Source organism: Papio anubis, chromosome 8, assembly GCF_008728515.1.
Source record: "Papio anubis isolate 15944 chromosome 8, Panubis1.0, whole genome shotgun sequence".
NCBI lineage: Eukaryota > Metazoa > Chordata > Mammalia > Primates > Cercopithecidae > Papio > Papio anubis.
The window spans coordinates 28929382-28946944 of NC_044983.1; the positions used below are offsets into that span (position 1 = coordinate 28929382).

Here is a 17563-nt window from a genome sequence, read left to right on the forward strand (position 1 = left end):
TAAAAAAAAAAAAAGAAGTTCAAGGGTATGATCTACAAGATTGCCTTGGCTGCAAGTTCATCTCAATCTGCAGCAGCCTGCAGGCCAGGAGGCGGACCTTCAAGATGACTTTGAATGTATTCAACACAAATCTGTACACTTTCTTAAACTGCTATAGAGAGTTTTTGCTTTTTTTTTTGAGACACAGTCTTGCTCTGTTGCCCAGGTTGGAGTGCAGTGGTGCGATCTCGGCTCACTCATTATAGTTACCTGCCACCATGCCTGGGTAATTTTTGGATTTTTAGTAGAGATGGGGTTTCACCACATTGGCCAGGCTGGTCTCCAACTACTGACCTCAAGTGATTCGCCTGCCTCGGCCTCCTAAAGTGCTGGAAAGTAGAGGCATGAGCCACTGTGCCCAGCTTGCAATTTATTTTATTATTAGCTCATCAGCTATTATTTGTGTCAGTATATTTTATATGTAGCCCAAGACAATTCTACTTCTTCCAGTGTGGCTCAGGGAAGCCAAAAGATTGGACACCCCTGCTTTAATTCAAAGAATTTAGTAAATTGTTTGGAATGAGTGGCAACCAATCTAACATTACTTGATCATATAAAATTGATTTCCAGAAATTAATAAATTAACCTGGCAGGGCTCAATGGCTCACGCCTGTAATCCCAGCACTTTAGGAGGCCGAGGCGAGCAGATCACGAGGTCAGGAAATTGAGACCATCCTGGTGAACACGGTGAAACCCCGTCTCTACTAAAAATACAAAAATCAGCCGGGCATGGTGGTGGACACCTGTAATCTCAGCTACTCGGGAGGCCGAGGCATGAGAATCACTTGAGCATAGGAGGCAGAGGTTGCAGTGAGCTGAGATGGTGTCACTGCACTCCAGCCTGGGCAACAGAGTGAGACTCTAATTAATTAAAAAAATAAATTAACCTAACAGTGTGTTTAATTTAGCTAATAGTTATGTTTAGGCCCCCATGTCTCCCTATGAGGGCATCTCACATCTACCACTTAGTGATGAAATTACCAGCCAATTTGACCAACTCAAAATCATCATCAACCAGCAACTGGGAGGGATATTGGCCAAATTCAGGTAACTTGGATACAGCACCATGTGAAACCAACCAACTGACCCCCACCTGTTTTGCACCCTAGTATTTAATGACAACATAAGAAAAAAGTCTTCATCTTTAAAATTAACATCAAGAAAAGGGAAAAGGAAAAGGTGGAATTTACCTTATCATGCCGTATCATGAGTGATGTCTTAGAACCCAGGGCTGAGAGGATCCCTGCTATCTCCACAGCAATGTAACCTGCACCAACAATGACGCTGCGGCTGAGATGCGAGCACAGGGTTAGAACTTTTAAATAAACTAATTTTGGAATAATTTTACATTTACAGAAAAGTTGCAGAGATAGTGCAGAGATTTCCCTCATTATACCCCTTGATCAGTTTTCCCTAAAGTTAACATTTTACTTAACTAGGGTACCATTGTCAAAATAAGAAATTGACATTGGTACATTACTAATGACTAAACCCTAGACTGCAGATTTTCACCACTTTTCCCTTGTTTTTTTGAGACAGGGTCTCACTCTGTCACCCAGGCTGGAGTGTAGTGGTGTGAACACGGCTCACTGCAGCCTCAACCTCCAGGACTCAAGCGATCCTCCAGCCTCAGCTTCCCGAGTAGCTGGGACTACAGACATGCATTGCCACACCCAGCTAATATATATATATATATATATATATATATTTTTAATAGGGACAGAGCTCTCACCATGTTGCCCAGGCTAGTCTCAGCTCCTGGGCTCAAACAATGCTCTGGCCTTGGCCTCCCAAAGTGTCGGCATTATAGGTATAAACCACCTTGCCCAGTCCAGTTTTTCTATTAATCTCTTGTTTTCTGTTCCAAGATCCAATCCTGGATACCACCACAACTTTAAGTAGAAAATATCCCTTTGGGCCTGCCCAACATAGTGAGACCCCATCTCTACAAAAACGAAAAAGTAAGGCCAGGCACGGTGGCTCATGCCTGTAATCCTAGCACTTTGGGAGGCTGAGATGGGTGGATCACCTGTGTCAGGAGTCCGAGACCAGCCTGGCCAACATGGTGAAACCCGTCTCTACTAAAAATACAAAACATTAGCCAGGCGCAGTGGCACATGCCTGTAATCCCAGCTACTTGGGAGGCTGAGGCAGGATAATCGCTTGCCCTCGGGAGACAGAGGATGTAGTAAGCCAAGATTGTGCCAATGAACTCCAGCCTGGGCAACAGAGCAAGGCTCTGTCTCCAAAAAAAAAAAAAAAACCCTAAAAGTAAAAATAAAAATTAGCCAAGTATGAAGGTGTGTGTCTGTGGTCTCAGTTACTTGGGAGGTTGAGGCAGGAGGATAACTTGTGTCTGGGAGATGGAGGCTGCAGTGAGCTATGACTGCACCACTGCAGTGTAGCCTGGGTGACAAAGCAAAAGACCCTATCTCAAAAGAAAAGAAAAATCCCTAATATTCCCTCATAGAAGAAGGGAAATATATTTTTCATTGTTTTTAAAGCTCTTTAGCCTCATTTCCTCAGAGAGGACACAAAACCTTTGGAAATAAGGAATGATTCCTTATGCAAAGATCCTCACACCTAAAACTAAAATCAGGGTCACAGATCTCACCACCATCACTCTCCTCTATTCAGTGTACCTCCTTGTTTGCTATTTAGTTCTATCAATCATTGCAATATGATCAAAGGCCAATTTACACAAGCCAGTTGTAATCTGTAGGACAAAACTGTAGTCAAGCTAAACTGCCTGAATACATTTTGGTCTAAAAAAAGAATCTTGGCCAGGTGTGGTGGCTCACAACTATAATTCCAGCACTTCGGGAAGCCCAGGTGGGAGGACTGCTTGAGGCTAAGAGTTCAAAACCAACCTGGTCAACCGAGTAAGACCCCGTCTTATTTTTTAAAGATTTAAAACAATTTTAAAAACAAAAAATAATAAAATATATATATATATATATATATATATATATATATATAAAATAATCTTAAGCACTAGATAAATGCTTGGGTCTAAATTGCTGGTGGAGAAGCTCTGGTTCCTGCCCTAGAGCAATAATGTTGACTTCCATACTACAGCGCAGGCTATAAGTACCTTCGGCTGGAGCTGTCCCATCAGGGACTGGAGTCTTCTAAAGTTTCAAACACCGACCTCTACCATTGCTACAGTGCTAATCAGAGACGAAGGAAACTGTTCTTTAATACCTCCCATAGGCAAGGTATTTGGAGTTCTGAGGGCTTAAGGTCAGGATGGATTATAAAGAACCCAAATGGCTACAGGTTAGAAGTGATGACTCTCTCATCCTGAAATGCACAATAAGAAAAGACCAATTTTCTCCTTTTTTTTTTTTTTTTTAAGAGTCTCGCTCTGTCACCCAGGCTGAAGTGCAGTGGCATGATCTTGCCTCACTACAACCTCCACCTCTGGGGTTCAAGTGATTCTCCTGCCTCAGTCTCCCGCGTAGCTGGGACTATAGGCATTCACCAGTACGTTCAGCCAATTTTTGCATTTTTAGTAAAGATGAGATTTTTATCACGTTGGCCAGGCTGGTCTCAAATTCCTGGCCTCAAGTGATCCACCTGCCTCGGCATCCCAAAGTGTTAGGATTACAGGCGTAAGGCACTGCGCCCGGCCTAAAAAGACAAATTTCTACGTAGTTCAAAACTGTGAAATTGCTCTTCTTCTATCTCCACTCCCTCCTTCCTAACAATGTGTTGATCTCTTTTCCTTCCTCTGAATTTTCCCTCCTTATTTCCTGTGTCTTCTCTTTCTTCCCCAAACATTTATTATGTACATTCTACTTTGAGCTAAGCTTTGCACTACACTGGATGAACAATGGCCCCAATCCTTGAGGAATTTTGTGTTTTTTTTAGATGGAGTTTCGCTCTTGCTGCCCAGGATGGAGTGCAATGGTGCAATCTCCACTCACTGCAACCTCCACATCCCGGGTTCAAGCGATTCTTCGGCCTCAGCCTCCCGAGTAGCTGGGATTACAGGCATGCATCAACCATGCCCAGCTAATTTTGTATTTTTAGTAGAGATGGGGTTTCTCCATGTGGGTTAAGGTGGTCTCGAATTCCTGATCTCAGGTGATCCACCTGCCTCGGCCTCCTGAAGCACTGGGATTACAGGCATGAGCCACTGCGAGTCACTGTGCTCGGCCCTTTTTTTTTTTTTTTTTTTTTCTTCTTGAGACAGAGTCTCGCTGCGTTGCCCAGGCTGGTGTGCAGTAGCGTGATCTCAGTTCACATCACCCTCCGCCTCCCGGATTCAAGTGACTCTCGTACCTTAACCTCCTGAGTAGTTAGGATTACAGGCGCACATCACCGTGGCTGGCTAATTTTTGTATTTTAGTAGAGACAGGGTTTCACCATGTTGGCCAGGCTGGTTTCAAACTCCTGACCTTAAGTGATCTGCCTGCCTCAGCCTCCCAAACTGTTGGGATTACAGGCATGAGCCACCGTACCTGGGTGTGGAATTTCTTCTTTAATTTTAAAATTTGTGTGTAGAGGCTGGGCGCAGTGGCTCATGCCTGTAATCCCAGTACTTTGGGAGGCCAAGGGGCTAAGGCAGGAGAATCGCTTGAACCTGGGAGGTGGAGGTTGCAATGGGCCGAGATCACGCCATTGCACTCCAGCCTGGACAACAACAGTGAAACTCTGCCTTAAAAAAGTTCTGTGTAGAGACAGTATCTCCCTATGTTGCCCAGGCTGGTCTCAAACTCCTGGGCTCAAGTGATCCTCCAGCCTGAGCCTCCCAAGCAGCTGAGACTACCAGCACATGCTACCATGCCCAGCTAATTTTTGTATTTTTTTGCAGAGATCAGGTTGTGCTGTGTTGCCCAGGCTGGTTTCAAACTCCTGGGCTCAAGGAATTCGCTCGCCTCAGGCCTCCCAAAGTGCTGGGAATACAGGCATAAGCCACTGCGCCTGGCTTCTGGAACTGATCTTTCAGGCGGCTGGATCCCTAAAAGATTTCTCTTTACCTCAATACGGCCCCAGGACTACTCATGCCACAGTATTCCACGGTGTTCATGCTCCATCCAACCAGAAGCCCCTCAGCGCAAAAACTAAATCATGCTATCTTCCCTACATTATTTACTTACTTGCCCAATTATTTACTTATTCACCAACACCGAAACAAAGCTAAAGTAGACTTGAAAAATCACATATCCATTGTAAATTCATTTTCTTGTGTTTCAGAGCCTTTTGTTGATGACATGCATAAATGTAAATATTTAAAATCGCTAATGAACAACTATCTATAATGAAACTTCTTTGAGGGTGAGTCCGGAATGAAATTACATTATCCAAACATGAGTCATGACTGCATGTCTCACTACATCCTCACATATGTCATGTTATTCAACCCTAAAAATCAAACAATGCAGGGTGGATCACAGGGAAGGAAGGCTGTTCTCTAACACATTTCTACGACCTGATAGCAAACTGAAAAAGATTGTATGCCTTTCTTAGAACTCCTCCAAGTCAGAGGCCTCCCTGGTCTGAATATCTTCAAGGGACATTTTCACCATCCTATGGAACTGCAAAGCGGCTCCCTGGTCCTTTCTGAACTGCCTCGTGCTGTCTGAACTGTCCGTGACTCTGGGTGATTCAAAGTGAAGACAGGCTCATGGACTATTAGTCACTCTCCCTAAAAGACTTTCTGAAAGCATAGGATTAGGGCCTCAAACTGGATTAGCACAGCCCCTGAGGGAGCAGAAGAGTTGAGCAATGCGAACTCCACAGTGAGTGCCACTCAGAAGATGAATGAAGGCCAGACCCTGTGCCAACACGTTGGGTCCCTCCACCTGTTTCCAGGCATCACCTCTTCTCACAAGTGACAGGAGGATCCCTCTAAACTAGAAAGCCTGCAATGTGCAGCAACTTCAAATCAGAGAAACAAACTTTCTCATGACCTTTTTCCCCCCTCTATGAATCTGAATCCATTCAGCACGGTGGCCCATGCTTGTATGTGTACTGCTTTGGGAGGCCAAGGTGGGGGCATTGCTTGAGGTCAGGAATTCTAGACCAACCTGGACAACAGAATGAGACCCCACCTCTACAAGAATTCAAATTAAAAAGTTACCCAGGTATGGTGCTGCACGTTTGGAGTCCCAGCTACTCGGGAGGCTGAGGTGAAAGGACTGCTGGAGCCCAAGAGCTCAAGGCTATTGCAAGCCATGATGGCACCACTGCACTCCTGCCTGGGCAATGCAAGAAGACCCTGTCTCTAAAAAAAATAAACGTTTTTTCATGAAAAGAAAATCTGGCCGGGCGTGGTGGCTCACACCTGTAATTCCAGCACTTTGGGAGGCCGAGGCGGGCAGATCACCTGAAGTCAGGAGTTCGAGACCAGTCTGACCAATGGAGAAACCCCATCTCTACCAAAAATACAAAATTAGCTGGGTGTGGTGGCGCTCTCTCTCTTTCTCTCTTTCTTTCTTGCTGTGATCTTGTCTCACTGCAACCTCCGCCTTGAGAATTCAAGTGATTCCCCTGACTCAGCTTCCCGAGTAGCTGAGACTACAGGCCCGCACCACCACGCCCAGCTAATTTTCAGTTTTAGTAGAGATGGGGTTTCACCATGTTGTCCAGGCTGGTCTCAAGCTCCTGACCTCAGATGACCTGCCCGCTTCAGCCTCCCAAAGTGCTGGGATTACAGCCACGAGCCACCACATCTGGCCAAAACCAGCTATTCTATTCTAAAATACAAGCTCCTTTAGACACATTCTTAATTGATGCTGTATTAAGTTGAAGAAAGGAGACAGTTTTAGGATTCTGTTATGCAGTCTTCAAATTACTCTGCATTTGACTTTGGCCTCTGATTGAAAGCATGAAAGATTTGAGGGATCTACTGAGGAGTTCTAGGAATGAGATATACAAGGTCATGGTAAGAGGATGGAATTCAGGAAAGGCCTACATTAAATGCTTGGGAGGAGAGGATGAAGAAAAGCCACCAGGAGACACTAAGGAAGAGTGAGTCACTGCAGTCAGGTCAGGTCGGCTTACCTAGGCAATTCTTCCAGTTGAAAAAATCCATCGCTGGTTATTCCTAAGCTGGCACCTATGTAGAAAAAGGCAACATAGATCACACAAGACTGCTCTTTCTCTTGCAAAATAATCACAACATTTTATGCAAAAACCAAACACTTTCACAGCCAACATAGTCTCCGTTTTGACAAGTTTTGTTAAAGTCTCTGCTTGGAAAGCTGCCAACCAAATCCTCCCTGAGTCAACATTTTTATTTTCTCTCTAGAAACAGAAGCCATGATGGCTAAATAACTTTTACATTTCTCTGAAGAATGAAGATCTCAGCAGTCATGAACAGACTCTGCTGGATCTGTTCACCCTCCCACCCCGAGGGTAGGAGGAACCCTGGGGCTTAGCTCATTACAGGCATGAGCCACTGTTCCCGCCTGAAAAGACAAATTTCTATGTAGTTCAAAATCTATGTGGCCTGGCCAATGTGGTGAAACCCCGTCTCTACTAAAAATACAAAAATTAAAAATTAGCTGGGCATGGTGGCGTGCACCTGTAGTCCCAGCTACTCAGGAGGCTAAGGCAGGAGAATCACTTGAACCTGGGAGGCGGAGGTTGCAGTGAGCCGAGATGGTGCCACTGCACTCCAGCCTGGGAACAGAGCAAGATTTCGTCTCATTAAAAAAAAAAAAAAAAAAAAATAGATGTGGCCCTTTCCTCTCTGCTTATTCTTTCAAAGGTTTCAACCTATATGGTATATACATTGAATTACAAGAGGTACAACCTATATAGTGAAATAAACATGTAGTGAAAAGCAGATTGAAACCTTTGGATATAGGATAGCAGGTCCTATCTTACAGGACTTCCAAATGCATTATTCCAGGTTTGACTTTCTTCCCAGGTTGCAGTTCCATGTTTCTAATTATCTCGCCACACAATTTTACATTGGCTTCAACCTTAGTCTATTTAGAACTGAACCTTAATTTTATTTTCCAACCTGTATCTCTCTCCAGTTTACCACTTCAGTTACCATCTGCCCCCAATAATGTAGACAAAGCCTTCAGCTGTCAACTGCTGATTTCTTCTCTCAGTAGCCCCCCTACCTTCATTTCTCATCAGTTATTAAATATATTAGGCTGGGTGCAGTGGCTCACACCTGTAATCCCAGCACTTTGGGAGACTAAGACAGGCAGATCGACCGAGGTCAGGAGTTCGAGACTAGCCTGGCCAACATGGTGAAACCCTATCTCTACTAAAATTACAAAAATTAGCTGGGTGTGGTGGCGCATGCCTGTAATCCCAGCTACTCAGGAGGCTGGGGCAGGAGAATCGCAGGAGGCAGAGGTTGCAGTGAGCCAAGATCCTGCCATTGCACTCCAGCCTAGGTGACAAGAGCAAAACTCTGTCTCTAAACAAACAAACAAATATATATGTTGCATTTTGGCCGGGCACAGTGGCTCATACCTGTAATCCCAGCACTTTGGGAGGCCGAGGTGGGCGGATCACCTGAGATCAGGAGTTTGAGATCAGCCTGGACAATGTGGCAAAACCCCACCTCTACTAAAAATACAAAAAAAAATTAGCTGGACATGGTGGCATGTGCCTATAATACCAGCTACTAAGAAGGCTGAGGTAGGAGAATTACTTAAATCCAGGAGGCAGAGGTTCTAGTGAGTGGAGATTGTGCCACTGCACTCCAGCCTGGGTGGCAGAGCAAGACGCTGTCTCAAAAAAAAAAAAAAAAAATTCACGTTGATAATGTATCTTATGAAGCCAATCCATGGAGAATTCAAAAGATGTATAAACTACGTTCACCATCCATAAAGTCCTTACAATCTAGCTGGGAAGAAAGAAAGAGATCACTTGAGCAATCTCCCATCTAAATCTCCTGGTCAAGGCCTTAGTGAGCTGTGATCACACCACTGCACTCCAGCCTGGACAACAGGGCAAGACCCTGTCTCAAAAAAATAAAGTAATATAAAATAAAATAATAGGCCGGGCACAGTGGCTCACGCCTGTAATCCCAGCACTCTGAGAGGCCGAGGCGGGCGGATCACTTGAGGTCAGGAGTTTAAGACCCACGTGACCAACATGGTGAAACCCTGTCTCTACTAAAATACATAAATTAGCTGGGCGTGGTGGCAGATACCTGTAATCCCAGCTACTCAGGAGGCTGAAGCAGGAGAATGGCGCGAACCCGGGAGGCGGAGGTTGCAGCGAGCCGAGGTTGTGCCACTACCCTCCAGCCTTGGTGACAGAGCCAGACTCCGTCTCAAAATAAATAAATAAATAAATAAATAAATAATAAAATGCAAAAGCAGTTATGACCATCTCTGAGATTCCTTACAGCTTTCATCTTCTATAATTCTCTACTTAAAAGAGAAAATACGTATATAAAAGCTTACTTAGCTACTTAAGCTACATCCTTAGAAGATTTCTCTCTCTGGAACAAAACAATAAATTATCACGTGTCTTATAAATAACAACCCATCTGACAAACTGAGGCTGGAAACAATGTATGCTAAGCTGAGAAGGAAAGAATGAGGCTTTCATTGATTTCTCTCCCTGTTACCTACAATATGTCTGAGCCTGGGGCCAAATGAAATCTCTTGGCCGGGCACAGTGGCCTGCAATCCCAGCACTCTGGGAGGCCAAGGTGGACGGATCATCTGAGGTCAGGAGTTCAAGACCAGCCTGGCCAACACGATGAAACCCCATCTCTACTAAAAATACCAAGATTAGCCAGGTGTGGTGGTGGTGTGCCTATAGTCCCAGCTACTCGGGAGGCTGAGGCAGGAGAATCGCTTGAACCCGGGAGGCGGAGGTAGCAGTGAGCCAAGATTGTGCCACTGCACTCCAGCCTGGGTGCCTGCATCATAAGTTACCACTAGGCCAACTGGAGTTAGGTTCTGCAAAGACCTTCTCCCATGGCCTGGCTCCAAAGAGAGAACTGGTTTAGGCAGATCCCCTGGCATGGCTTGTCAGGTTGAAAGCAACGGTAAACTCTTGACTGCTGTTAATGAGTACCTGCTGTATGACTCACCCGGGATCTGGCTCTCATGAGGGATGGAGGGCACACCACCTGTGGCGATCAGGATGTGAGGCGCGGTGTACTTTTTCCCACCGACCTCTATCGTGGGCTTGGGATCACTCGTGAATGCTGCATGGCCACGGATGATTTCTATATGGGACTAGAGAAGGAACCATGACATTAGCCTGTTCTTAGAATAAAAACAAAGACACCTACTGCAACTTATCAGAACTTTCATTTATCTACTGAACATTTTGATTCTTGGTTTGCTGATGCCAACACAATTCTCTATTGTTCAAGTTTCTGCAGAACTCCTAATTGGCAACCTATACTTAGGAAAGGAGTTGCCATTAGATGCTGGAAGTACACAGTAAGATGAAATAGGCTGGGCACAGTGGCTTACAACTGTAGTCCTAGCACTTTGGGAGGCAGAGGTGGGTGGATAGCTTGAGCTCAGGAATTTGAGACCAGCCTGAGAAACATGTCAAAACCCAGTCTCTACTAAAAATACAAAAACTAGCCAGGCATGGTGCTGCACACCTGTAGTCCCAGCTCTTTGAGGGGCTGAGGCAGGAGGACTGCTTGTGTCTGGGAGGTTGAGGCTGCAGTGAGCTGAGATGGCGCCACTGCATTCCAGCCTGGATGACAAAGTGAAGAGGAGGAGGAGAAGGAACAAGAAGAAGGAAGGAGGGAAGAGGAGGAGGGGAAGGAAGAAGGAGGAGGAGGAGGAGAAAGGGGAGGAGGAGAAGGAGGAGGAGGAGGAAGAAAGAAGAAGTTAGAAGAAAGAAGTTAGGAGAAAGAAGGAGGAGGAAAAGAGGAAGAAAAGGAGGAGAAGGAGAAGGAGGAGGAGGAGAAGGGGAGATGGAGAAGGGAGGAGGAGGAGAGGGGAAAAGGAGGGGGAGGAGGAGGAGAGGGAAAAGAAGGGGGAGGAGGGGGAAAAGGAGGGGGAGGGGGAGGAGAGGGGAGGAGGAGAGGGGAAAAGGAGGGGGAGGGGGAGGAGAGGAGGAGGAGGAGAGGAGGAGGAGAAGGAGGAGGAGGAGGAGAAGGAGGAGGAGAAAGGAGAAAGAAGAAATACAAGTGCTACCTTGGGCCGAAACCCAGAGACAAAAAAGTATATGCAAGGCACCCCTGTAAGAAAGGTGACATCTTTGCCCCCAAGAATTGATGGTGAAAGTTCCTTATGTGCAATGTGAACACATTACAGAATGGTGTGTCTGGGCTGGGCGTGGTGGCTCACACTTGTAATTCCAGCACTTTGGGAGGCTGAGGCAGGCGGATCACCTGAGGTCGGGAGTTTGAGACCAGCCTGACCAACATGGAGAAACCCCATCTCTACTAAAAATACAAAAATTAGCCAGGAGTGGTGGCGGGCACCTGTAATCCCAGCTGCTCAGGAGGCTGAAGCACGAGAATCCCTCGAACCTGGGAGGCAGAGGTTGCAGTGAGCCGAGATTGTGCCACTGCACTCCAGCCTGGGCAACAGAGCCAAGACTCTCTCTCAAAAAGACTGGTGTGTCTGGAGGAGAGACAGAAGGCTGAGAAAGACAACTGGATAAAGCTGAAATGAGCAGAGGCAAGACCAAGACAGGAATACTCTGGCCAAGGGAGGGAAACGCAATGCTTGTGCTTTCGTAAACTGGGAAAAATACCACAAAAGTACATGACACAGAAGTTCTACGCTGGAGACAGGGAGAACTCAGACTCTTACTTTTGGATGTGCTCTTACTGGAATCCTCTGCACCAAGGCCTTCACTTAGGGGGTGCTGGCATGCTTCTGCCAGCCACGATACATGCAGGGGCATGCAAATGTGGTCAACTTATAAGAATAATGGAACCATGTAAGCATGATTACAAAGTGGAATGCTTTAACATTTTGGAACATGCTTGATTCTGAATTGAGTTATCTTCTCCTTTCCCTGCACCCTCCAGGCCTGTTCCTGCAGGTGCCAGGCTTAATCAAGCTCAATCAAGGTCAAAGACAAAACCCACAGGCCTCCAGAACACCATTCCCTCAGGTCGTAATGACGTCCTCCGCAATGCTAGACAAAAAGGAGTGTGGCTCACATGGCAATAGGACAGACACTAGTTCAGAGGAAGAAGCAGTGAGATTTTTACTTTCATTTTCTAGGACATTAAATAGAAAGTTTCCTTTGCAATATAGAATTTCTGGGTCAACTGTAAGTAATTCCTTCCCCATAAGATCACCATAAACTATAGCACACACCAAGATTTCTAAGTATTACAAAATGCTGGTTCCTGAATAATTTTCCTACTCTGCAGCATTTCAGCTAGCTCCCATTAAAAGGCCGGGCGCTGGTGGCTCAAGCCTGTAATCCCAGCATCTCTTGGGAGGCCGAGACGGGCGGATCACGCAGGCTGTGGCGATCGGTGACCATCCTGGCACACGGTGAAACCCCCGCCTCTACTAAAATGCAAAACTAGCCGGGCGATGGCGGTTTCCAGTCCCAGAAGGCCACTCGGGAGGCTGGAGGCAGGAGAATGGCGTGATTCCCGGGAGGCGGAGTTTGCAGTGAGCTGAGATCCGCCACTGCACTCCAGTCTGGCGACAGAGCCAGACCTCGGCCTCCCAAAAAAAAAAAAAAAAGGTCAGATGCAGTGGTTTATGCCTATAATCCCCATACTTTGGGAGGACAAGGCAGAAGGGTTGCTTGAGACCAGGAGTTCAAGATCAGTGTGGGCAACATAGCAAGACCTCATCTCTACAAAAAAAAAAATTATTTTTTGGTGATAGAGTCTTGCACTTTCGCTTCAGGCTGGAGTGCAGTGGCAATCTCAGCTCACCAGTGTAAGCTCCACCTCCAGGGTTCACGCCATTCTCCCTTCCCTGTAGCCTTCCGAGAAGCACTACAGGCCACCACACCCAGCTAATTTTTGTATGTTTAGTAGAGACGGGGTTTCACTGTGTTAGCCAGAATGGTCTCAATCTCCTGACCTCATGATCCGCTCGCCTCGACCTCCCAAAGTGCTGTGACTACAGGCGTGAGCCACCACGCTCAGCCTCTACAAAAATGTTTTAAAAGTAGTAGGGTGTGGTAGGACAGTGCTTATAGTCCAAGCTACTCAGGGGGCTGAGGTGGGAGGATTGCTTGAGCCTGGGAGATTAAGGCTACAGTAAGCTGTCATCATGCCAGTGCCCTCCAGTCTGGGCAAGAGAGTGAGATCCTGACTTCAAAAAAATAATTAAAACAAAATAAAAAATGTGGGGCCGGGCACATTGGCTCAAGCCTGTAATCCCAGCACTTTGGGAGGCCGAGACGGGCAGATCACGAGGTCAGGAGATCGAGACCATCCTGGCTAACACGGTGAAACCCCATCTCTACTAAAAATACAAAAAAAAACTAGCTGGGCGAGGTGGCGGGTGCCTGTAGTCCCAGCTACTCGGGAGGCTGAGGCAGGAGAATGGCGTAAACCCGGGAGGCGGAGCTTGGGCCTGGGCGACAGAGCGAGACTCCGTCTCAAAAAATAAAAATAAATAAAAAATAAGTAAATAAATAAAAAATAAAAAACCTGGTGTGTTTTAGTACTGCCAGTGTTACTCTATACTCAGACTTAAAATCTCCTGTGCATAAGGACTGCAGGCCTCTAAATATTTTTCCCCTGGATTGCGGATCAAGGTTGGAAAAGATCACCCTCCAAAAAATAAACCCAATGAATAAGAATATAAAACTGCATACAGTTAGCTACCTATGAAGTAGCTTGTCCTAAAAATTGGTTTATAAATATGCTGCTACTGAGATCACAGTGGCCCAATTATCATCAAGAATCTACTGATCTAAGCCAGGTGTAGTGGCTGATGCCTATAATCCCAGCATGTCGGAAGGCCAAGGCAGGAGGATCACTTGAGCCTGGGAGGTCCAGGCTGTAATGAGCTGAGATCATGCCACTGCACTTCAGCCTGGGTGAGAGTAAGACCCTTCTCAAAAAAAAAAAAAAAAAAAAAAGACCGGGCGCGGTGGTTCACGCCTGTAATCCCAGCACTTTAGGAGGCCGAGGCAGGTGGATCACGAGGTCAGGAGATCGAGACCATCCTGGCTAACACGGTGAAACCCCGTCTCTACTAAAAATACAAAAAATTAGCCATGCGTGATGGAAGGCGCCTGCAGTCCCAGCTACGCGGGAGGCTGAGGCAGGAGAATGGCGTGAAACCAGGAGGCAAAGCTTGCAGTGAGCTGAGATCACGCCACTGCACTCCAGCCTGGGCAACAGAGCAAAACTCTGTCTCAAAAAAAAAAGTTTCTGATCTAAATATAACCTAAGAGGGCCAAGGGTGGTTGCTCACCCCTGTCATCCCAGCACTTTGGGAGGCTGATGCAGGCGGATCACTCAAGGTTAGGAGTTTGAGACCAGCTGGCCAACATGGTGAAACCTTATCTCTACTAAAAATACAAAAAAAATTAGGCAGGTGTGGGGGCATGCGCCTGTAGTTCCAGCTACTCGGGAGGCTGAGGCACAAGAATTGCTTGAACCTGGGAGGCAGAGGTCGCAGTAAGCTGAAATCACACAACTGCATTCCAGCCTGGGGGAGAGAGCAAGATTCTGTTTCACAAACAAACAAAACCTAAGAAATCTTAGAAACAGCAAAGTGAGACCACAAAGACAAATGAAGAGTGGTGGAAATATACTGACAAGAAAAAGGAGAGTTAAGTGATGCACAGGTTGTGAATGTCACCCACGTGGTCCTAGTGGGAAAGGTGTCACATCCCAGCACTAGAGGGGAAACCATCAGGATAGTGAAGGATGACATACAGTTGCTGGAGGCAAACACACCTCTGCCCAGTTTTCTTGATCAGACGTCATTCATAAAAACAACCTTCTGAATCCTAATTTGGTCTCTTAAGGAGGTCTTACTCTAGGCAAATAAACAATGGCAGGTTTGGCCGGGCACAGTAGCTCATGCCTGTAACCTCAGCACTTTGGGAGGCCGAGGTTGGCAGATCACTTGAGATTAGGAGTTCGAGACCCCTGGCCAACATGATGAAATCCTGTTTCTACTAAAAATACAAAAATTAGCTAGGCGTGGTGGTGCACGCCTGTAATCCCAGCTACTTGGGAGGCTGAGGCAGGAGAATTGCTTGAACCCGGCGGGAGGCAGAGGTTGCACTGAGCTGAGATTGTGCTCTTGCATTCCAGCCTGGGTGACTAGAGAAACTCTCTCAAAAAACAAACAAACAAACAAACAAAAAAACACACAGTGGCAGGTTTTCAGCTAGATGGCACTCCTCTTTTTAATTAATAAACTGCCACACTGGTGCACAAAGTCTCTCGTATGTGACTTCTGAATCTAAGTGCCAGGCCAGATCTACTCAAGGTGCAGCCATTAGGTGAGGCCTGGTCTACCAGCTCTGGCACACGCCACCCTCTCTCTGCAGAAGAGACTGGCCAGCTGGGTCAGAGGTTTCTGCTCTGACAGGTCAATTTCAATAAGAGAAAAAGTAAGAGGCCAGGCACAGTGGCTCATGCCTATAATCCCAACACTTTGGGAGGCTAAGGCAGGAGTTTAAAGACCAGTCTAGGCAACATAGTAAGAAATCTCTACAAAATATTTTAAAAATTAGCCAGGTGTGGTGGTGCGTGCCTATAATCCTAGCTACTAAGGAGACTGAGGCGGGAGGAGCCCAGGATTTGGAGGCTGCAGTGAGCTATGATTGCACCACTGTACTCCAGCCTGGCGACAGATAGAGACTTGGTCATTAAAAATAAAATAGAGCCAGGCACGGTGGCTCACGCCTGTAATCTCAGCACTTTGAGAGGACAAGGTGGGCAGATCACCTGAGATCAGGAGTTCAAGACCAGCCTGGCCAACATGATGAAACCCTGTCTCTATTAAAAAATACAAAAATTAACTGGGCATGGTGGCACACCATGTAGCCTGTAGACCCAGCTACTCAGGAGGCTGAGGCAGAAGAATTGCTTGAACTCAGGAGACGGAGGTTGCAGTGAGCCGAGATCACGCCACTGCACTCCAGCCTGGGCAACAAAGCAAGACTCTGTCTCCAAAAAAAAAATAATAATAAAAATAAATAAATAGTGCTACAGTCTGGCAAGACTTAGCTGAGTACTCAACAAGGGAACAGCTTTTTCTCAAAGTTAAAAACTCAGCATACACACCTTGGTGAGATTGTTTTGATAGATGGTGTTCAGGCGGCTCACATAGGCATCCCGCTTTTCCTTAATAACACTGCAATGAAACTCAAGTCAGTACTCAGAAACAGGATCTTCCCCTTCCAGTTAGTAACTAAGGCATCTGTCCCTGAACACCCAAGCAGAGAATCACTGACTGTCAACAGGAACCGCAGTGAGTGAATGTCTCCGAAGACAGTCATCCCTTCCCTGTGTCATTCTGCTGCCCCATGTGTTAAAAGCCTCTGTGCCACTCAGTGGAGAACGCACTCAGCTGGCATCGTCTTTCTGCACAGCAGACAAGGAGAAATGCTTTGGCACAGTCCCTAGAACACGGTGTGCGTAGGACGTGGTGGGTACTTAATAAATACCTGTTACATAAATTTGCTAAATTTCTTCAAAACTGTTATGGCTTCACAAGATTTACAGCAGTTCCTTAAATAGTTAAACACAAAACTGCCATATGACCCAGAAATTCCACTTCTAAGTACAGACCCAAAAGAAACTGGAAGCAGAGACCCGAACAGATAGATACCTTTACACGAATGTTCATAGCAGCATTGTTCATAATAACCAAAAGGTAAAACAGGCTGGGCGCAGTGGCTCACACCTGTAATCTCAGCACTTTGGGAGGCTGAGGTGGGTGGATCACGAGGTCAGGAGATCCAGACCATCCTGGCTAACATGGTGAAACCCCGTCTCTACTAAAAAAAAATACAAAAAATTAGGGTGTGGTGGCGGGCGCCTGTAGTCCCAGGTACTCAGGAGGCTGAGGCAGGAGAATGGCGTGAACCCAGAAGGTGGAGCTTGCAGTGAGCCAAGATTGCGCCACTGCACTCCAGCCTGGGCGACGGAGCGAGACTCCATCTCAAAAAAAAAAAAGGGTAAAAACAACCCAAAAATTCACTGACGAATGCATGGATAAACAAAATGTGGTTTTATCCATATGATGAAATCTTAATCTGCCTTTAAAAGGAATGAAGGTTGGGCGCAGTGGCTCACACTTGAAATCCCAGCAAATTGGGAGGCTGAGGCGGGAGGATTACTTCAGCTCAGGAGTTCAAGACTAGCCTGGGCAACACAGTGAGACCTCATCTCTACTAAAAATAAAAATAAAAAAAATAGGCAGGCATGGTGGCACATGCCTGTAGTTCCAGCTACTCAGGAGGCTGAAGTGGGAGGATAGCTTGAGCCCAGGAGCTCAAGATTGCAGTGAGCTATGATTGCACCATTGCATTCCAGCGTGGGCAACAGAGCAAGACCCTGTCTTAACAAAAAAAAAAAAAAAAAAAAAGCAATGAAGTTCTGATACATACTACAACATGGACAAACCGTGAAAACAAAATACACTAGACATAAAGGAACAAATAT

At 46.2% G+C, this 17563-nt stretch overlaps 1 protein-coding gene across 1 annotated transcript in view; it reads right to left on the reverse strand.

The window, feature by feature from the left end:
- Positions 1–17563, reverse strand: part of GSR (glutathione-disulfide reductase) — a 58232-nt gene that overhangs the window by 18381 nt on the left and 22288 nt on the right. Inside the window, exons 4-7 of the mRNA XM_031669462.1 lie at positions 16181–16250; positions 10064–10211; positions 7051–7105; positions 1230–1329 (exon numbers count right to left, since the gene is read on the reverse strand). Coding sequence (XP_031525322.1) covers positions 1230–1329; positions 7051–7105; positions 10064–10211; positions 16181–16250 — 373 coding nt within the window. The remainder of the gene's footprint in view (positions 1–1229; positions 1330–7050; positions 7106–10063; positions 10212–16180; positions 16251–17563) is intronic.